Genomic DNA, 22,980 nt, shown 5'->3' on the forward strand with positions numbered 1-22,980 from the left:
ATCCAGCTTTCTAGCCCCTTTTCCAGCTATGACATCATTTCCCCAGGCAATAACTTCGGTCCACCTGCATATCGGATGTCAGGCTCAGGCATGGGCCCCTTGGAATATACCTAAAATAGATCTACTAGCTATTTCCCAAATGGAGACCCCAAATCTTCATCTGCAATATTCTTGTCTTTAGGTTCATGATTAGTCAACAATTTGTATGACTTTATATGTTAACTCTTTTTTCAGCCACCAGGTTCCAGATGCTACCATGATGCCAACCAGACTTCCCTGGGCAGATGACCTCACCAATGTGTCCTGGAGCCCTGCTTCTCTAGAGCCTCTCCTCACTAGGGAAAGAGAGAGACAGGCTGGGAGTATGGATTGACATGTCAATGCCCATGTTCAGCGGGGAAGCAATTACAGAAGCCAGACTTTCCATCTTCTGCACCCCATAATATTCCGTGGTCTGTGCTCCCAGAGAGATAAAGAATAGGAAAGCTATGGGGGGGGGGAGGGATGGGATACAGAGTTCTGGTGGTGGGGATTGTGTGGAGTTGTATCCTTCTTATCCTATGGCCTTGTCAGTGTTTCCATTTTATAAACAAAATTTTTTTAAAATGTTAATTAATGTATTATATTCAGTAATGAGCTATGAGAGTGATTAGCTGCATCTGGAAACTCTGGGATATCATTCATTCATTCATTAATTCACAAAAACTTTGCAAAGAATCTAGTATATCCTTAGTGAGCTGCTAGAGATATAGTGATGGACAAAATAGGTCCTATACTCACGACAGTGTAGTCTAGTAGAAAAGGCAAATTCCAATCAAAGCAGAAACATACAGTATCTCAAATGTAATGATGGAACATACAGGAAGTTATGAGAGTAGTTAGAAAATGGAGATGGAAAGAAGACTAGTGAAAGTTTCCACTGAAGAAGTTGTGACCTGGGGGTGAATAGCAGTTAGTCATGTCAAGAGTAGGAGAGATCATCTGAGTAGAGGAAGAGAAATGTGTGAAGACCAAAAAAGGGCATGTTTGAGAGAGATTGTGTGTGTGTGTGTGTGTGTGTGTGTGTGTGTAACACACAAGGAGATGGAGGAAATGAAAGATGAATAGGTTGGTGGGGGGCCGGGTGGTGGTGCACCTGGTTGAACGACATGTTACAGTGCAAAAGGACCCAGGTTTGAGTCCCTGGCCCCCACCTGCAGGGGGAAAGCTTTGTGAGTGGTGAAGCAGGGATGCAGGTGTCTCTCTGTCTATCTCCTCCTTCCCTTTCAATATCTGGCTGTTTCTGTCCAATAAATAAAGATAATTAAAAAAATGCAAAAAAAAAAAAGAAAAGAGAAAAGATTAGGTTGGTGGAAATAAAGTAAAGATGGGGCTTGGTTTCTATAGGTATTGATCTTAAGTTTGCCTTCCTTCCTTCCTTCCTTCCTTCCTTCCTTTTTTTCTGAATTGGGGGCTTACTGTTTATACTATAATTGTTGAAACATGGGTACAGTCTCTTCCCTTCATGTGATAAGATGTCTGCAAAACACACTAATATCCAACTTAAGTCATTTTCTACCAGCATGCACTTGGGGGCTACCATTTCTTTTTAAATAAATTTTAAAATATTTATTTATTTTCCCTTTTGTTGCCCCTGTTGTTTTTTATTTATGTAGTTGTTGTTGTTATTGATGTCGTTGTTGGATAGGACAGAGAAATGGAGAGAGGAGGGGAAGACAGAGAAGGGGAGAGAAAGATAGACACCTACAGATCTGCTTCACCACCTATGAAGCGACTCCCCTGCAGGTGGGGAGCTGTGGGCTCAAACTGGGATCCTTACACTGGCCCTTGTTCTTGGCGCCATGTGCGCTTAACCCACTGTGCTACTGCCCAACTCCCCCCCACTTTTTTTTTAATTGAGAGTTTAGTAGTCTATAGTACAGTTGTTGATACATGGATACAATTTCTCATCTCACCATGGTAGGTGTCTGCAAAATACTCTCACTGACAACTTAGGTCCTTTTCCAACATCATGTACCAGGACCACCCCTCCCTGCCCCATTCCTCTCCCTGTCCTCCTTCCCCAGAGCCCTTGCTTTGGTGCAATATTTCAAGCCAGTGCAAGTTTTACTTTGTGTTTTCCCTCTCTGTCCTTGTTTCTTATGTTCTGCCCATGAGTAAGATTATCTCATATTCATCCTTATCTTTCTGGCTTATCTCACTTAACATGATTCCTTCAAGCTCCATCCAAGATGAGGTGAAAGCTTTATCACATTTAATAGCTGATATATACAAAAGCACTTTTAGTCACTTATCTGTTGTTGGGTACCTAGGTTGCTCCCCAGCTTGGGCTAATAAAAATTGTGCTGCTATGAAAGTAAGTGTACATAAATCTGTATTCTATCTGTATTCTATCTGCACTCTGAAAAAGGGGGCTGGAAAGAGTCAGCGTGAAGCCAGAAGCTGATTAAAATCAGTTGTTCTGTGCACACGTGGCATGCCCAGCACTTAGATGAGGGTGGAGGTTGGATATCAGGGAGCTATAGAGAATAGTTGAATAACTGTATGCAGTCTTTGAGGTGAGTCTTGACAGAAAGGCAGGATTAAAATAATCAGGAAGGTAAGAACCAGCGAACGAACTGGTTCACATACTTTCCATCTTCATCAATGATATAAAGAATCACCCGGCTTTGACCTAGCACGTTATGATCGGGCCCTCCTCAATCGCTATCGAACAGGCCATGGCCGGTGCACCGCTATGTTCCATCGCTGGGGAGCCAGAGACGACCCGAACTGCCCCTGCGGCTACAGACAGACTATGACCCACATAGTCAACGACTGCCACCTCTCCAGATTCAAAAGGGGGTCTCGAAACTTTACATCAGGCTCAACCTGACGCTGTTGACTGGCTACGGAAGAAGGGCAAACGCTAGAAGAAGAAGAAGACTGGTGGCAGCTGTGGCTCTAAACCCAACCAAGTGAGATGATCCAGTAGAAGTGCTATTGTACCCCTCTTATCCTATGGTCTTGTCAGTGTTTCCATTATAAATACATTAAAATAAATAAATAAATAAGAAAGAAACTTAAAAAAAATAACCGCTACTCACTATAGTTTTTTGTTTGCTTCTATATGTAGGAGGCAGAATCTTACCTGTACAAGGTGGGTGTTCTAATCCTGAGATATCTCCCTGACCCCCCGCAGCTTCAGTTATATGTTTTTTTTTTTGGCCTTTGTTACTTTGAATTTTTAATTGAATACAGCTGAATATAATTAAAACTGACAAACTAAGCCTCAAAAGACATTTTATTGAGTTCTAAATAGACAAATTAGAATTTACTAAAATATTGTTCTTCACAAAAACACAGTTATATGTTTCTTTGTCACTATTACTACCAGAAGGGGGATGATCCCTCTTTAGAAGAGTAGACAGTCTCTACATGAGTCCATATTAGCTCACCACTTTACTTTTCATTTTGATTGTGCTAAGTTCACTTGAACAAGCAAAACTGCAGAAGCTCAATGTTAGAGCTCAATGGGGAGATATTGCATATGGTTTATTCTATTGGTCTCATTTTAGAGTTTTATGGTACCTGAAACCAGAGCAATTAAATTACCTGCAAAAGGTCACACAGAATCAGTTAGTAGGATAACAACACAAATTTGAGTTTCTTTGACACTGAAGACTGCTACTTCAAGTTCTCTGCACAGCCTTCCCAAGTCCAAGTCCATTTCATAGACTAGTTGGCTAAAATCTAAATTTATATAAATTCATGTACATTTAGGAGGTGGTTTGAGGACATCAATAGGTAGGAACAGAAAACTTAAACAATTAAAGTTGTTGGGCAAGAACACACACACACACACAGTGAAGCAGGTAAAGTGTAATACATTTGGGAGTAGTGGAGAGTGCAGCCTACTTTGGCAGATTTTAAAACATTATTCCTTTTGCCAAATCTGGGGCTCTACAGATGAGTTCAGTCCATTGCTGAGGTCTTATAGACCTCACCCTACTTTCTTTAATAAACTGAAAGTTAATAGGCAGGTCTATCTAAACACCTGGCATTTTCTGCCTAATGCAGGATTCCTCTACCAGACTATCTGCTTCAAAGTACATCCTCCTTCCCTGGATTGTTTTGGTCAAGGCTGTGTGCAAGCTACTCACATCTTGAGGCTCTCAACTCTCTAGTTTCTTTTCCTCTTTTCCTTCAGGAGAGTGTTGGGAGGGTTGGGGGGAGGGTAGAGGAGATGGGGAGTGAGGAGTGAGGCGGGGTGGGGGAGGGGAGAATTGAAGGGGCTGAGGGGGAACAGCTCAGCATCAAGGCTTAATTATGTCCCATCCACCCACCACCCATCCCTGCCCTTCAGCAATATTGTAGCCAGGGTACAGGAAAATAAAGATGATGAAAGAGTTGCCATCAAAGCAATCTGGCAGATCACTGCTTCCTTAAAATGTTACCTTCTACCATGAGGTCACCAGGTCACAGCAGGAAGCTGTAGATGAGCAAGTGCCTCCAAACAAGGGATAGAGTTTATACATTGGCAGTAAGTGATGGTTAGGTACCTCCTCTGGACAGAATAATAGAACTTCATTGTTAGTGACCAGGGAGATAGCACAATGGTTATGCAAAAGACTGTCATGCTCACCAATGTATCCTGGAATCCTACTTCCCCAGAACCCTGCCCCACTAGGGAAAGATAGAAGCAGGCTGTGGGTATGGATTGACCTGCCAACACCCATGTTCAGTGGAGAAGCAATTACAGAAGCCAGACCTTCCACCTTCTGCACCCCATAATGACCCTGGGTCCATGCTCCCATAGGGATAAAGAATAGGAAAGGTCTCAAGCAAGGGGATGGGATTCAGAACTCTGGTGTTGGGAATTGTACCCCTCTTATCCTATGGTCTTGTCAATATTTTTTTATTTTATGAATAAATTCTTAAAAATTAAAAAAAAAGACTGTCATGCCTCAGGCTCTGAGGTTCCAGGTTCAATTCCTGGCACCACCATATGAGAGAGCTGAGCAGTATTCCAATAAATAAAACAAGGACAAACAAACAATAACTTCCATTGTTAAGAAGATGTATATTTTCCTTCTACTGCAGTAAGTCCTTGGAAAATATTAGTGTTTCAAATTTTATCTTCCTATTCACACAGTTCCTGTCTTACTTACAAGAATTCTTAGTTAGCTTTGGATGGGTAAAGATACCAGAATTGCTTCCTCCCAGGCTCATAAAACATATTTTTAAAAAGTATGTACACAATGTATTCTTTTAAAATCATTTTGACTTTTTATATATAGGTGATACAATCACTGAAGACCTTGAAGTGTCTCCCTGGATGTAGATTTTTTTTTTTAATTTTAAATCAGCTAGATATTTTTTTTAATATATCTTTATGAGGCAGTGGAACCCAGAATAAGAACACTAGGAGTAAAAGTAGAATAGAGAATGTTTTTAGCATCTTTAAATACACTTAAAGACATTGTTTAAGTTTTGACTAAAATAGACCTGCAAATATTTCATCTTATGAAAGTACATAGACTTGGAAAAAATAAAAGTAGGGACAATGGTGCTATCTATTGACCTACGAATGTCTTTTTTTCCCCATAATTTTAAAAGTACATTGTGTTATGCAAACATTAATTTCATGGGACATATGCACCCCTATGTTCATAGCTGCATTATTTACCATAGCCAAAGAGTAGAAGCAACCTAAATGTCTACTGACAGATGACTAGCTAAAGAAGTTATGGATATATATTCCATGGAATACTACTTTGCAATAAAAAGAAGATATTGTGTCCTTTGGGTCAAAATGGATGGAACTGGAGATGATTATTCTTAGCAAAATAAGTGAGAAGATGAAAGACAACTATTGCTTGGCTTCACTCATGTGAAACCTAGAGAACTGATACACATGAACTTGCAAACAACAACAGAATCAAGTAAGTTGTTTCTAAGACTGACTATGGTGGCTATCTTTGGGAGGTGGGAGGGTGAGGACACAGAACTTTAGTGGTGGGTGTCGTGTGAAACTAGTACACTGTAATATCATAATTTTATAACCCACCATTAATCATGAATTAAAAAAAATTAAAGTACAGTGTGTTAAAAGAAATAAAAGTTTCCAAGAAAAATCCCCTTGCCACCTCCACTTTTCCCACCCACATTTTCCAAAAAGGGAAGGAGGACAGAGGAAGAACAATAGTGAGGAAGAAACAAGGCATCTACATGACATTTATTTTGTGAGAAATTTTAATGGCTAACAGTATTCTGTGAGATAACTTCTGGAAAGACAAAAGGAGAAATACTTTTAAAAGAGTTATCAAAGACCATATGGAGAGGACCCCCATTTTTTGCAAGTCCCATAAAATATTGCAGCTTTCTTAGTGCATTCATAGTAAAATTTTCAAATCATTTTAAGTATAGCAAATGCTTGCCAACTTACACTGTTTTCCTCTAATTAAGAGAAAATAGTTCTTTTTAATCTTTTAGACATTTTCTGAATCAGGAACTGTGTTAGTTTTGCTGTCTATATTTAGCCGACGCCTTGTTTATAAGAATAGCTAACAACTCTTCATGTCTGTATCAGGCATTGTGATAAGAATTTGCATTGATGATTTCACTAGATATTCACAACCTTGTGAAACAGGCTACTAATTTCCCATTTAAGATAAGACATAGCTAGAGCACAAGGAAGAGAAATAAACTAAAATTGCTACAGTGTATATAGAAGGGGAACTTGACTCTGAGTTCATCTAAAGCTCAGCTGAAAACATTTTGTCATAACAAAAAGTATCACCTTGAGCATAGGATCGACCCCACTGGCAGTTACCATGGAGACAGCGATTTGCAGCTGGAGAGAATCAATGTGTACTATAATGAAGCTACTGGTAACAAATAAGTCCCTCGGGCCATCCTGGTGGATCTGGAGCCAGGCACCATGGATTCAGTCAGGTCCGGACCATTCAGTCAGATCTTCCGACCAGACAACTTTGTGTTTGGCCAGAGCGGTGCCAGAATCAACTGGGCAAAAGGCTATTACACAGAGGGAGCTGAGCTGGTAGACTTAGTCCTGGCTGAGGTGAGGAAAGAGTCAGAGAGCTGTGACTGTCTGCAAGGTTTCCAGCTGACCCACTCACTGGGGGGCGGCACAGGGTCAGGGATGGGCACCCTACTCATCAGCAAGATCCGGGAGGAGTACCCGGATCGCATCATGAACACCTTCAGTGTGATGCCCTCACCCAAGGTGTCAGACACAGTGGTGGAACCCTACATTGCCACCCTCTTGGTGCACCAGCTGGTAGAAAACACAGATGAGATCTACTGCATCAACAATGAGGCGCTGTATGACATCTGTTTCCGCACCCTGAAACTGACCACCCCCACATATGGAGACTTGAACCACCTGGTGTCATCCACCATGAGCGGGGTGACCACCTGCCTGCGCTTCCCAGGGCAGCTGAAAGCAGACCTGCGCAAGGTGGCAGTGAACATGGTGCCCTTTCCCCGCCTGCACTTCTTCATGCCTGGCTTTGCCTCCCTTGACCAGCCGGGGCAGCCAGCAGTACCGTGACCTGATGGTGCCCGAGCTCACCCAGCAGATGTTCGACTCCAAGAAAATGATGGCTGCCTGTGACCCCTGCCATGGCCGGTACCTGACAGTGGCTGCCATCTTTCGGGGCCGCATGCCCATGAAGGAGGTGGATGAGCAGATGCTCAACATGCAGAACAAGAACAGCAGCTACTTTGTGGAGTGGATCCCCAACGATGTGAAGACGGCTGTGTGTGACATCCCTCCCCGTGGCCTCAAGATGTCGGCCACCTTCATTGGCAACAGCACTGCCATCCAAGAGCTGTTCAAGCACATCTCGGAGCAGTTCACGGCCATGTTCCGGCACAAGGCCTTCCTTCACTGGTACACTGGCGAGGGCATGGATGAGATGGAGTTCACCGAGGCTGAGAGCAACATGAATGATCTGGTACCAGCAATACCTGGTACCAGCAGTACCAGGATGCCACGGCTGATGAACAGGGGGAGTTTGAGGAGGAGGAGGGTGAAGATGAGGCTTAAAATCACAGGTTAGGGAAATTCACAGCAGGTTAGGGAAAGTTAAGAATGAAAGCAAAGGGGGTGGGGGGACTTACTGGAGAAATATCTGGGCAGTTGAAGGAAAGAAGCATGGTCTATTCTAGATGTTTGCACTGGTTCTCTGGTGCTCTTCACTGTTGCCTTTTTTTTTTTTTTAAATATTGATGACACTAATGTAACATTTGAGATAGTTCTGAACTACTGCTGTAATGACTAAATCATATAAACATTTGTGCTCTAAAAAAAAAGTATCACTTATTTGGAGAAAATCGTGAGTGAATTTACAGGGCAATAGTTACCATTGCAGCAATGCACATAGCCTGCCCACCCGAGATGGAGTGCCACATACAGCTAAGATGATACTGAGAGGAGCCTTCCCCTTTCACTATAAAGCCCATATTTCTCTCAGTCCTGAAACCTCTGGGGTGAGGCTCACTTTCCTGCATGCTTCTTCCAATTCATACCAACTAATACTGAACCTGCTGATCCCAGCCTAATCAATGCAACCAGTACCACCTCAATATGTTTCACTTCGGATTGCATCCAGCGATGTCAGGCATGGAATGTGAACCCACCAGCTTCATCATTCTGCCACCAGGTTCCAGATGCTACCATGATGCCAACCGGACTTCCCAGGGCAGGAGACCCCACCAATGTGTCCTGGAGTTCCACCTCCCCAGATTCTGCCCTGCTAGGGAAAGAAATAGACAGGCTGGGAGTATGGAGCGACCTGTACACATGTTCTGTGGGGCAGCAATTACAGAAGCCAGACCTTCCACTTTCTGCACCCCATAATGTCCCTGGGTCCATCTCCCAGAGGGTTAAAGAATAGGAAAGCTATCAGGGAAGGAAATGGAATATGGAGTTCCAGAGGCAGGAATTGTATGGAATTGTTACCCCTCTTACCCTATGGTCTTGTCAGTGTTTCCATCTTATAAATAAAAACTTAAAAAAAGAAAAAAATGATGCTGAGGAGTGCTTGAGAGGTTTTTATAAACCTGCTAATTCTGTATTTCTCTCTTCCTGGGTCCTGGAGAGTAGGATCACAGTGTGCAGGTATAGAAGACAGAAACCATGGCTTACACTCACTAGGTGGTGTCTAACTAGAGGTGCATTAAGAATCACTTAAGCTTTGATTGAAAGAATCTTTAAAGGTTTTTCTAACTTACTGGCTCAGGAAAGCTAGAGACATAGGGCCAGAGAGACAGCTCACTGGGTAGGCAATATGTCTTGATATCTATGGTCTATCTTCAAACCCTGACACCACATGGGAGCTGCTATGGCACTGGAGGAAGCTCTGGTGTTGTAATCTCTTTCCCTTCCACTGTCTTTCTATCTGAATGAAAAAGTTGTACAAGAACAGTAAAATTGCACATACACAGCATCTTAGTTAAACAACAACAGCAAAAAGTTAAGAGAGGAAACAAAGTAGTTGGGGATAAACTTCTGCCCTTTCCACTATCCCCCTTCCTTTGGCTGTAGAATAATTATGATTCTGTGCACAAATACCTGGATCTGACTGGAGGACCTCCCCAAAGGGATTTGTCACTAGAAGTGACAACTAGGGTGAGTGGTTGCAGAATACCAGATCTGTGTGTTGCAACTGCATAGTATTGGGGGAAAGGAATGAGAATAGAGCTTTGCTATTTTCTTCCATGTGAAATTGTGTTATGAGTTCTGCAGTTGAGATAGAAACCTCCATAACCCGTCAACTCATGCCTTCTCTCCCCTCATCTGTCATTCAGTTTTATCTTTCCCTCCCTTGTTGTATCTTTCACTTATTCCTTCCTTCCCTCTGAAATAATGTATAAGAAACTGTTAGCAGCTTCTATTTTCCAGCAAAAATTTAGGTAGATCCCATAGCAACATTTACATTTAAAAGTAAAATTCCCTAAGCTACAGGGAGTCACTGGAGCTAGCAAAATGGTATATTTTATAACCAGAGCTTTCTCTGAGATTTGCAATGATATTAAATTAAATTATTTACATTTAATTCGTAGTGCCTAAAGTGGTAAGAGAATTTGTCTGCAGCACTGTAGAACTTAAGGTACCTCTGATTCAGTTTTCTGAATTTCATTCTCAAAAATACTTAGATCCTGCCATCACTGCAACCTAGAGTGTTCCTGGGGATGCAGAGGTTACACAGGCTCCTGTGTTGAATACAGGCTCCTGTGCTGAATATGAGCCCCAGATCAAATCAATGGGGCTTGCTGTTAATGCTATTTATATATTTTTCTCACATTTGGGAGCTAATCTCTTCCCTGATCCAACTTTCTAGCCCTATTTCTAACACTGATACCATCTCCACAGACAATACCATTGGCTCACCTGCATGTTAGCTGTCAGGCTCAGGCAAGAATTAGTAAAGTCATGGGCCCCTTGGAATATACCCAAAATAGACCTACTAGATTTTTCCAAAATGGAAACCACAAGTCTCATCTGCTGTATTTTTGCCTTTAGGTTCCTGATTATTAAACAATTTGTTCTGCTTTATATCTTACTGCTTTTTCAGCCATCAAGTTGCAGATGCTACCATGATGCCAACCTGACTTCCCTGGGTAGACAACCTCACCAATGTATCCTGGAACCCCACCTCCAGAGCCCTGTCCCACTAGGGAAAGATAGAAACAGGCTGGGAGTATGGGTTGATCTACCAATACCCATGTCCAGTGGAGAAGCAATTACAGAAGCCAGACCTTCCACCTTTGCACCCCATAATGATCTTGGGTCCATGCTCCCACAGAGATGAAGAATAGGGAAGATTCCAGTGGAGGAGATGGGATACAGAACTCTGGTGGTGGGAGTTGTGTGGAACTGTACTCCCTCTTGTCCTAGCGTCTTGTCGATTATTATTAAATCAATAAAAATACTTAGAATTTTTAATGAAGTGATAGCAAAGTAATTTCTTAAATCATAAAACAACATAAAAAAGAATTTCTTCTCTTGGAGTTGTTATTGAAAACCTTGCCAAGTGGTTAACTGAGAGATGCTGGAGAAAACTGCTGTTTCTTTTTGTGATTTTTGTTGAGTTGTTGAAGAGTTTAGGAAAATAACTGAGCTTTTGCTTCAGACCCCCTTTTGAAAAAGTTGAAAAGTTCTTGAGTGGAAGCTTTAGATATGTAGAAAAGAACTAGAAGTTATTTAAATTAAAATGAGATACTAAAATTCTCTTTTCCCAGTTTTATAAAGTAATATGTAAGCTTAGAAAGACTGAATACAATTATTTAATATAAATATATGATATCTGATTTACAATGTGCATGTTTATTATATGTAATAAAATATAAATCTTCTCCTTGTTTCAGGCCCTGGAACGTGACTCAAATCTCACTTTTCTCCCACAATTTGATAACTGCTTGGGAGATCCTGCTAGCTAGTTTCTTAAGTTAAGAGGAAATTTTTGAAATAACAAGGAGTCCTTTACACAATTAACAAAGAGTCCCAAGAAATTGAGCAGTTATAGGGAATGGATATCAGCAGAGAAAGACTGAAGTTATTCACATTCATCTTCATCTTGACTCACTAAAGAAATTATTTTTTAAAGGTGACTATTCTACAACCTAGAAAACATCAGTCAAAATCATTTCTGAAGGAAATCCTTCTGAAGTCATTGGTGCTGGAGTGCTGTGAGGTTTGTGGGTCTAGTGAACTTGTCCTTGATACAGCTCCTTTTGTAGCTGTCCTTGCTAGGCTGCAACTAGCAGCCCTGGGAAAGGACTGGGTCATAAAACAATATATCCCCCCACATTCCCATGTGTTCTACTAATTTTGGGGGATGCAAATATCCAGTGTGTGTGGGTTATTCAGAGGCAGTGTGGGCAAAGAGGAGAATCAACTTTGTGAATTGGGAGGTGAGAAGGAAGAGAAAAGGAAAAACAAATACTTAAATACAAGAATGAATCCTTATTGTCAAGCAGAAGTGAGCCTGGATGATGGCATATTTTGAAAGCACAAACCTTAATTGATTTCTCCCTGATAATACAGAGCTCTGGTGACTATGCTACCCAGGTTTGAATTTTTCTGAATGGTTCAGATAAAAGAAAAAATCACTCATTTTTAAATGCAGGGACTTCCATAATTGCAGGAGACATTCACTACTAGTGAAACTTCGAGGAAGCAACTGTAACCAGAAAAAAAATCCCAAAGCCACCTAATAGAAATGAAACGTTTTCTTCCCTGATGCCTGAGTATTGTGGTTTTCCAATCTGTGTTTCAATCAGATTAAACATCTGCATGTACTTCCCTATTCATGAAGAACTTGCCAAGAGATACTTTTAGTGCTTCATTTATGCAAGTGTTTTAAAGCATCTACTGCAGTTTGACAAGGAGTACTGGAGAAAATAAGATGAACTAGGTTCCCTTGGTATAATTATTGAAATTATACAACATTGAAGATCTCCCAGACCTTCTAATACTTGATTTTTGGATGTGGCCCAAGATCTGAATTGCATCTTAATACTAATAGTTTCCCTTCTACCTTCTGCACCCCATAAAGAATTGTGGTCTATACTCCTAGAGGGGTAAAGAGTAGGGAAGCTTCCAATGGGGGGGGGGATGAAACATGAAATTCTGCTGGTGGAAACTGTATGGAATTGTACCCCTGTTATCTTATAATCTTGATAATCATTATTAATCACTAACAAAAACTTTAAAAAAGGCAAAAAGAAAGCATGAACACAAAATTCAGGCCCCTATTTACAAAATTACTTTCATATAGTGTACTATATGAAAGAATAGAATGTATAGAATAGATTCATGTAGAATCTCTATTGTAGTTCAAGCAAAAAAAAATTCTAGTTTAATGGGAAAAAAAAGTTTACAGTGCTCTGGAGGCCTAGTAGGTGTTTTTTAAGATTTATTTTATTTATTATGTATGTGAGAGAATTTTACAGGAGGCAGAGAGAAGGTGAGAGGAAGAGACAAGTCAGAACACCACTCTGGTACTGGGGACAAAATTGAGAACCTTAAGCAATAGAGTCTGGTCCTCTACCAGTTGAGCTATTTCTCCAAACACAAGACCTAATGTTTTTAGTCATATCTTCCCTCAACATTTCCTAGTCTATTTTACTTTGGGCTACTCTCTGAGTTACTGTGTGTGATGTTTGGTTTGGGAAAAAAAGAGGATAAGAGCAATGCTGGGCTAAGGTAAGTGGCTAAGGAATCAGCCTTTATTCTTAAGAAACTTATGGAAGGAAGAGGGCAAGTGACAGAGAACTCTGAACGCCAGTTTTCTTATATGAAAATAAAGTAGGTTTAGAAGGTTTTATGCAACTAGAATACTCTATAATCAGCCTCCTCCTCCTCCTTCATGTCTTCCTCCTATCTCTTACTGCTTCATAAAAAAAATTTGAGGGAAATAGCAAGTAGGATTTTCTTTTCTAATCTATTTCATTTTCTCCTTAAAAAAAAATATTTATGGGAGTCAGCCGATAAGCGCACGTGGCGCAAAGCGCAAGGATTGGCATAAAGATCCCGGTTGGAGCCCCTGGCTCTCCACCTGCAGGGTTGGGGGTCGCTTCACAGGCGATGAATCAGGTCTGCAGGTGTCTATCTTTCTCTCCCCCTCTCTGTCTTCCCCTCCTTTCTCCATTTCTCTCTGTCCTATCCAACAAAGATGACATCAATAACAATAATAACTACAACAACAACAATAAAAAACAAGGGCAACAAAAGGGAAAATAAATAAACATAAAAAATTTAAAAATATATTTATTAATGATAAAGACAGGAGGAGAGGGAGAAAGGAAAGCATCACTCTGGTATATGTGTTGCAGGGGATTGAATTCAGGACCTCATGTTTGAGTGCTTTAGCCACTGCGCCACCTCCCAGACGACTCTCCTTTCTTTTTTGTTTTTTGATGAGAATGGGAGGGAAATCATGGAAACTAAAGAAGGGTTTTTCTGTTATTTTATTGGTTCTGAGCAACTACACCAACTCCAGTTAAAAGGAAGCTTTGTCTAAGACTGTGTTTTTGAAACTGCATGTGTTTGTGACTGCATGCTTCCTGTCATATCCATGCCACATGTACACATTTTGTTTTCTTAAAATACTCAGTTATGTCAACTATAAAATACTACCTGTATGGAATATAACTCAAATAGAATTATAACTATCTACAAAAAGGAGGACCCCCCCCACTCTTCACCTGAACTATTCCAGGATCAACAACAGTAGAGAATGTTCCATCCTCTGAAGGGAGGATGGACAACATACTCTATCTTCAACTTAAGGAAGATGGGTCCTGAAATTGGGGCAGCTTGGAACATTCCTACTTATGACCACAGCTCAGATCTACAGGGATGCAGAGGTCACATAGGCTCCTAAGCTGAATATGGGCCCCACATCAGATCAAATCGATGGGGTTTATAGTCAACAGTATTTATACACCTTTCCCATATTTGGGAGCTACTCTCTTCCCTGATGCAGCTTTCTGGTCCTTTTTCCAACCATGGCATCATCTCCTCAGATAATAACTTGGGTCCACCTGCATATCAGATGTCAGGCTCAGGAAAAAAATAAATAAACAGAAATAAAATAAAACTATTATAGTCGGGGCCAGATGGTGGCACACCTGGTTGAGCGCACATGTTACAGTGCACAAGGACCCAGGTTTGAGCCCCTGGTCCCCACCTGCAGAGGGAAAGCTTCACAAGTGGTGAAGCAGTGCAGCAGGTGTCTCTCTGTCTCTCTCCCTCTCTATCACCCCCTGCCCTCTCAATTTCTGACTGTCTCTATCCAACAGATAAAGATTTTTAAAAAATTTAAAAAACTAATATAGTCATGGGCTCTTTGGAATATAACTAAAATAGGACTACTAACTATCTACAAAACATAGATTCCCCCCCCCCCACTCTTCATCTGCACTATTCCAGCCTTTAGGTTTATGATTAGTCAATTTTTTTTGGCTTTATATGTTAACTTTTTTTTCAGCCACCAGGTTCCAGATGCTAACATGATGCCAACTGAACATCCCTGGACAGAAAACCCCACCAATGTGTCCTGGAGCTCTGATTCCCCAGATTCCCACCCCACTAGGGAAAGAGAGAGACAGGCTGGGAGTATGGATTGATCTGTCAATGCCCATGTTCAGCGGGGAAGCAATTACAGAAGCCAGACCTCCCACCTTCTGCACCCCACAATGAACCTGGGTCCATAATCCCAGAGGGATAAAGAATAGGAAAGCTATCAAGGATGGGAATGGGATACAGAGTTCTGGTGGTGAGAATTGTGTGGAGTTGTACCCCTCTTATCCTATGGTTTTTGGCCGTGTTTCCTTTTTATAAATAAAAATTAAAAAAATACTACCTCTGAACAATACTACCTCTGAAAAACATTACATATAAAATAACAGATAAAATAAACCAATTTTAGGGTTTTTTTTAAATGCATGTTGAAATACATATCTGACATAAAGAAATATTCTCTCTGTGGAGCCTATAATCATCTTGTATGTCACTGGTTAAGGTGCCTGCTGGGTGTGCTTTTTCCATTTGATTGCTAATAAATAACTCAGAGTTGATCCAAGCCCTTGAAAGGGTGAAAGTTCATGCTTGTTCAAGAAATTCCCTTTTTCCAGAATCATTTTTAGATATAATAGGAAAGCAAGGAGTCCTTTGGATTTCCCTTCTCTCATCCTGTGGGATAAAATTTACTCCAGTTCTCTGGGACGGTTGTCAATAACAGGCTGCAGATCAGCCCATCAAACATCTAATCAGAAACACCACAGGAAGAATAGAGCACATGTTGTGATAACAGACTATGTCCATCTATAAATTTTCCTCCTCATTTTGGGAACAAGAAAGAGGCAACATGATGTACTTGCTTTTAGCAACTGACTCTTATTTCAATCCCGAACTGAGTTTAAATAATTATTTTTATATTTTATTTTAGTGAGCATGTGTGCATGTAAGAGAGAGACCATAACACCACTCAGTCATATATGGTGCCTGAAACCAAATGTGGGACTTCAAGCACACAAATCTTGTGTTCTACCTGCTGAGTTTACATTTTGAACTCAGAGCAAACTTTCCACAAAATTCTTTGTAGTTTTTTGTTAACTATATGGCAGACATATCCAAGGGGAAGGGACTGATGACATTCTTATCTCATTTCCCCAGATGACAGACTGGGCATCACTGAATAGTTGAGATTTTTAACAACAACAACAACAACAACAACAACAACAACAGCTCTTTAAAGAGAAGGAGTAGCTTTAGGGGGAAAAAGATTACAGTCACTATCATAAACACATGGAGAAATTCTCTCTGAAGTGAGCAACCAGATGAGTAATCAGACCCTCCTCTGAAGAACTTTTCAGTGATTTATACACATTTCCTATAGGAGAGAAAGAAAGAGAGAGACCTCTGTAAAGAGAGGTAGGAAATGCTGTATTATTGGTATTTTATTTTGTCCTCATGAGTTGTATTTAATAACCGTCTTCCTTTCCAATACATAAATGTTTATGAGCAATACATTTGGAAATGGTTCCTTAAAATCTTTATTTCCCCTTTTTGCAACTCATGTTGGAGTAGTTGAGTATCATTCACAGTGGCTTAAAAAAAATTTTTTTTTAAACCAGCCTCCCATCTTCCTCCTTTGAAGTTATTTCCCCTCTAAACACTTGTCATTTCCTGCCTTAGTCATCAGAGTTCCAAAATGACCACTTTAGGGCTGTAGGGTCGCTTCCCCATTCCATTATCATATAGGCCACTTTCCTCTGAATAATCTTTTTAAACTTTTAAAGTGGTGGTGGTGTTTTATTTAGTTTTTTTTTTCTAAGTGAGATTTATGGGAAAATGCTAAATGAGGAGAGGTTATGAAACAGCAGAAAGACTAACTTCTATGTAATGAGTTTTTATTAACTGTTATGACTGTTAAATAAACATTTAGAAAAGAGACTTAAAAATAAAATAAAAAGAAAAGAGACTCAGATGTCTTGGTGGCAATTAGAATAGTGCCTGGCACTAGTAAACACTTGTGATTTGTTGAGTGAATGAAAATTAAATTGCCTCAGCAAGAGATGTTTGAAAAACAAACATCAATTTCTTAAAAAGAATATCTATTATCTATCTATCTATCTATCTATCTATCCATCTATGTATCATATGTGGTTAAATAAAAACTGCTTCTCCTTGATAATCTCAAACAGCAAAGATTTGCTTTTTCTATCTCTTTCTTGCTTCCAAAAGTCTATTTGTTACATACCACCCTAAGTGATTCTGCTGAAACATAAATTGGTCCATGTCATCTCCTGCTTTAAATAGGCAAGTGACTTTCTTTGCAATTAGAATGTATTTCAAAGTCCTTCCAGAATCAGGGAGGCCCTACTTAACTCCTGAGCCTCATCTATGACATTCTCTCCTCTTGTTTACTCTGCTCCCATTATAGTGATTTTTTTCCCACCAGGGTTGTCACTGGGGCTCAGTGCCTGCATGATGAATCCACTGCCCCAGCGGCCATTTTTTACATTTTTTTTCCTTTTTATTTTTTTTTTCTTGACAGTACAGAGAGAAATTCAGAGGGGTGGGGAGGTAGGGAGAGAGAGATAGATACCTGCAAACCTGCTTCACGACTTGTGAAGTGTACCCCCTACAGGTGGGGAGAGGAGGCTTGAATCCAGGAATTATTAGTCATGTTTTAACAGACACTCCTGTTAAAACACCTATCTTTGCTGTTCCATTTGCCTGTAATGCTGTTCTCATCATTCATACCTCCAGAGAGGCCCTCGTCTATTGTCTCTATCAGATTACCCTGTTGGATTTTTTTTTTAAATAATAGTTACTATTTAAAATAATTGTATCTGTTGACTCATTTCCTTGACTTTCTGACCCAGTCATTGGCATATCAATCTTGTCTTAGTCACTTCAATCCCCCAGAATCTACTAACTCACTGTTGGGAAAATGGCTAAAAATGGACAGTGAGTACTGCTTTTGGGCTATTTGGCCCTGTGAAGCAGGTAAAATTATGATGCTGCTAGACAAAGTCAAAAGAGGCATCATGTCCCTGTGACTTTGACTTCCATTACGAAGACTCAAATCTAAGGCAACATCTGACCACAAGAAAAGGAGGGGTCAGTTCTCAAGAGTTTGGCTGAGAGGTTGGTCAGGTTGGGGCCAGGTAGGGGTTAGAGGGCTGAGAGTTAGGGAAGACCTCTGTTCCCAGGCACCTGACAGCTAGGAAGAGTCCCTGCCTTTGCTGCAAGGTTGTTGCAAGGGCTCCATCTACCCTCCCTGTTCACCCTCACAAAGGAAAACAAAGTATTTGTTGCATATCTAATAAATGTAGACACTACTCTGGGTAGTATGAATGCATCCCAGAATAAAGAAGCTTAAGTCTGTCCCTCAAGAAGCTGACTTATTAAGGGAGGAACAAATCAAGAAAGACTAGGCTATCAGATCTTGATAAATTATAGTAGCAGACAATAAGAATGATGGATGAGGAGAGTGGGGAGAGAGGATATGATTTTAATCATGGTGTCTTGAGAGTTCCTTGGGTGGGAGAAAGGCTTGAGTAGAGGGTTGAGGGAGATAGCATAATGGTTATGCACATAGATTCTCATGCCTGAAGCTCCGTGGTCCTAAATTCAATTCCCCATACCACCATAAGCCAGAGCTGAGCAGTGCTCTGGTAATAAATAAATAAATAATAAAAATAACAAGACTTGAGTGGAGGACCCATGTGATCTGGTCATAGTAATAGAGGAGCTGACCCAGGCAGGAACAGCAGGAAGAGGAGAAGGAATTGGGATGGTAGAGCTGGCTGGAGGGAGATCTGTCAGAGTGTTGGGGCCCCTAGTTTGTTCTCTGCACATGATTCCACTTGCCCTCCTTAGACAAAAACTGAGTTTAAATATTCTGCTTGTCTCCTTGGAGCTGTTAAATGTGCACAGAAAGCCTGAAGTTGCTCCTTACAGAAGCAGCAATGATGAGCTTTTTTGCTCAGGAGCACTGAGCAGACACATCAGACCCACTGAACCTGTCTGCATTTAAACCAGACTATGAGTATGGAAGATCTCTAAGTCTTTGACTTTCCTCAGTTTTAAAACTATTCACTCAGAGTTGAGGTAGAAGAGGCTATTTGCTTTTTGGCTGAAGCTGTATCTGAAATGTTAACGATGAAAAAAAAAATTTTTTTTCTGGGGGTCAGGCAGTAGCACAGTGGATTAAGTGCACATGGTGCGGAGCTCAAGGACCAACATAAGGATCCCAGTTCAAGCCCCCGGCTCCCCACCTGCAGGGGGGTCGTCTCCCAAGCAGTGAAGCAGGTCTGCAGGTGTCTATCTTAAATTTTTTTTTTTCTTTTTCTTACTAGAGCACTGCTCAACTCTGGTGTATGGTGGTGTGGGGGATTGAACCTGGGTCTTCAGACCATCAATATATTTAAAAAAACATAAATATTAGTTTGATTGTCCTCTGCACACCCACCCTTAAATAACATGATAAAAACATTTATTTGAATACTTTGTTTAGAAAACTGAGACATCTTTACACAAGAGAGAGAACATAGACCACAGAGAAAAACTGTCAAAAGTCAGTTTAAAATAGAATCAAATTTTAGAAATTGTTAAAAAAAAAAAAAGAAAGAAAACAGATACCAATGTTTACTCGATGTAGTAATTCTCCCTCAATTCCTGACATTTACCCCAGTGAAACAAAGGTGTCTATGCATAAGATGCTAATATCTCTAATGGTTATGTGAGCACTTGCACACCCATATCCACTAGAAAAACACACAATCTGCAACAAATGAAACTGAATCAGTAAAGTACATATGAACTGCATTTTATTTTTATTTTTAACTTTATTTTGTGTGACAGGATAGAGAGACATTTAGAGGGAAGGAGAGAGACACTTGTAGCACTGCTTCACTAGTTGTGAAGCTTTCCCTTTGCAAGTAGGGACTGGGAATTTGAACCCAGGCCCTTGAGCACTGTAATGAGTACACTTAACCAGGTGCACCACCCCTATGGACTGTATTTTATAAAGAATTTTTGAAGCTACCCAAAATTCAAACCATGAAAATTACATATAATAAGAACACAAACCCAAATTGTCTGCTACACCTATTTTTTTCCCAGTATTTTTTCAGTGAGATTAGGTATGGCGTCAATTATTCAGAGTTCGACTGAATTGTTAGATTATTTCGTTATATACTTTTCTCCCTTTTGTTCTCTCTTCCCTTCTCCTCTTCTTCCTCCCCCTCCCCCTTCTTCTTCTCCTCTCCCTCCCCCCTCTCTCTTCCTTTCTTACTTTCCACGATGGTTATTGCTGGGGTTCAGTGCCTGCACAACTCCACCATTCCCAGCAGTCATTTTTTTCATTTGTTTTGATAGAGGATGAGAGACAGAGACACAGAGAGATAAGAGGGGGAGAGTGACAGAGACAGAGAAGGTGAGACACCAGCAGCACTCTTCACCATTTATGAAGCTTCCCCTGTGCAGGTGAGGATAGGGAGCTTGAACCCTACCTAGTTGTTGTACATGGTACCATATACACACTTACTGAGTTTGCCATCACCCAGCTCCTATATAGCATGATTTCTGCCTTTGTTGCTAGTTATCATTTCCTACAATATACCATAATGTTTATTTTTAATTTTTTAACTTTATTCTATTTGATAGAACAGAATAAAATTGTGAGGGAGGGTAGATAAAAAGGGAGAGAGAGACAGAGAGATACCAGCAGCATTGCTTCACCACTTGTGAGACTTTCTCCCTGCAGGTGGGGACCAGGGGCTTGAACCTGGATCCTTATGCATGGTAATACATACACTTAACCAAGTGTGCCACTTCCTGCCTCTACCCCCCATAATGTTTTTTTTTTTCCAGTTTTCTATTTATTCTATGGGTTGTCAGAAAAGTCATGATACATTTTTGTCAACAGCCCAATATGTGATATCTAGGGACAAATATAACACAAGTTAGTCCAATCTTCTGTACACAGGGGAAAGCTCTACTGACATGGAACGGTTGGTTGGCAAACAGCTCCACTAAGGAGCTGCTGGAATAAAATTTTAAGTGTTGTAAAAACAAAGAAGAATGTGCCAGACAGATCATAGGTATCCTACAAATCTTGAAATACATCCTAGGTCTGTATGAAAAGACAAGTTTGCCAAGCCCTTATTTTAGGGTCAGAATAGAGTGAGTAAGTTAAGATTGGGGGATATTTTGGAAAATGTGAATGTGGGGTGGACATTAAAATGACATTATTCATTCAGTGTTAAATTTTTTCCCGGGGTGATAGTGACATTAGACCTGGAGAATGTCCTTATTTTTAAAAGAGACAGATGCTAACATATTTAGGAAGTCAAGAGTCAGTAACTTATTTTCAAATGGTTTAACACAGTCTGTGTGCTGTGTCTAAATGTAAATAAACAAATGCACAAATGTGATTAATGAATCTAAATAAAGGAGATGCAGGGGCTACTGAATTATTTTGTTTCCATTTTTCTTAAAAGTTTAACAGTTTTCACTGAAATCAGTTGAGTACTTAAAATATTTACACACATCTTCATAAAGGATGTTATGGTTAACTCAGCCACAAATCACCTTGGTGACATCTATTATTATTGTTGTAATAATAAATAATTTGCATTTAACCCATATAAGTAGGTTTTCTATTTAGTCATTGTATCATTTCTCCCCCCCCCCCAGTTCTAGTTTAAAAAAACTTTTTAAAGAAAACTTTAATATTCACTTCTCACGTGTCCAAATAATTTCTTGGAAGTAATAATTTTAACTTTCTAATTAGTGAGCCTTTTGTTTGTTTCTTGACAAAGATTTGAGGTGTGTATGAAAGAACCAGCTCTGGTGACACAAAAGTTAAATATGAGTACAGAATTTAGTGTTCAGCACACACACTATGAACTTGTATGGGAAACTGAAGCTGAGGTCTGGGCTCTGTGCTTGGGGAGGAGTACAGAATTAGCTAGGACACTGGAGAGTAACACTGAGTAGACATTCTCAGGGTCCAGAGAAAGGAAAGGTCAATAAGGCTGAGGCAAAGACTTATGTCTTTGCTGAAGAAATATGTGAGAAAGCAAAAAGATAACAAGTGAGGGATTGTATGATCAACAGCATAAACACACCTCTGCTACAAAGTGATTTTCCTCCCCCCCCCACCTTTTTTTTTTTTAACCAGAGCACTGCTCAGCTCTGGCTGAGAGTGGTGTGGGAGATTGAACCCCAGACTTTGGAATTTCGGGCATGAGAGTCTCTTTGCATAACCATTGTGCTATCTACTCACCACCCTAAAAAGGATTCTCATCCATCACTGAATTGAACTAGTAAGGAGTGCTACAGCATACATACTTCCCACACTTAAACTTACATTAAACCTTCCCCCTCTTAAACTTAAAGTTTCTCATATTCATTCTATGATTTCATGAGATACACAGAAAAAAAACTCAATTACTGTCCATACTCATGACAGGTTGTTTCACCCTCCTGCCCATTCAAACACCTCCCCATCACTTACCTTGGGAGCGGTGTCCATGATACTCACTCCTTTCATGTCGGCAATGTGAAACTGCTTCTTTGAGCCCCAAGGCTACTATCTCCAGCTATAGAGGCAGATTATGCAATGTCACTGCATGCCTCTGGTTCTCAGAAGCTGAGTTCTATGGAGCTATCTGACAACATGGGAAACAGTCATAAGTTCCTCCCAGCAGGCCAACTTTCTGGAGAACACGATAAGAGTAAAATGAAAGGGGTGAAGGACAGACCAGAAATCCAGGTCACACTCACTCTTCAATGCCTCATATCTCATTGGTTTATAAGTAGAGATTGTCACACATCTGCTATGTGAAACCACAAAAAAAGAAAAACCACGCTTCTGCTTTAGAGGCTGAAGTTCCTACTTTGAAAAGCTCAGCTTGAATGCATAGCACTCTTGTCCATCAAACACAGTG

General features: G+C 40.4%; 1 protein-coding gene and 1 pseudogene across 1 annotated transcript in view; one reads left to right on the forward strand and one right to left on the reverse strand.

Annotated features, from left to right (window-relative positions):
• CASS4 (Cas scaffold protein family member 4) overlaps positions 1-22,721 on the reverse strand; it is a 58,857-nt gene extending 36,136 nt beyond the window's left edge. Inside the window, exon 1 of the mRNA XM_060184969.1 lies at positions 22,548-22,721. Within this exon, the coding sequence (XP_060040952.1) occupies positions 22,548-22,583 (36 nt within the window). The 5' untranslated portion in view covers positions 22,584-22,721. The remainder of the gene's footprint in view (positions 1-22,547) is intronic.
• On the forward strand, positions 6,790-8,308 carry LOC103122292 (tubulin beta chain-like; annotated as a pseudogene).
• Positions 22,722-22,980: the final 259 nt, after the last annotated feature.

The sequence above is a fragment of the Erinaceus europaeus genome, chromosome 1 (genome assembly GCF_950295315.1).
Source record: "Erinaceus europaeus chromosome 1, mEriEur2.1, whole genome shotgun sequence".
Lineage (NCBI taxonomy): Eukaryota > Metazoa > Chordata > Mammalia > Eulipotyphla > Erinaceidae > Erinaceus > Erinaceus europaeus.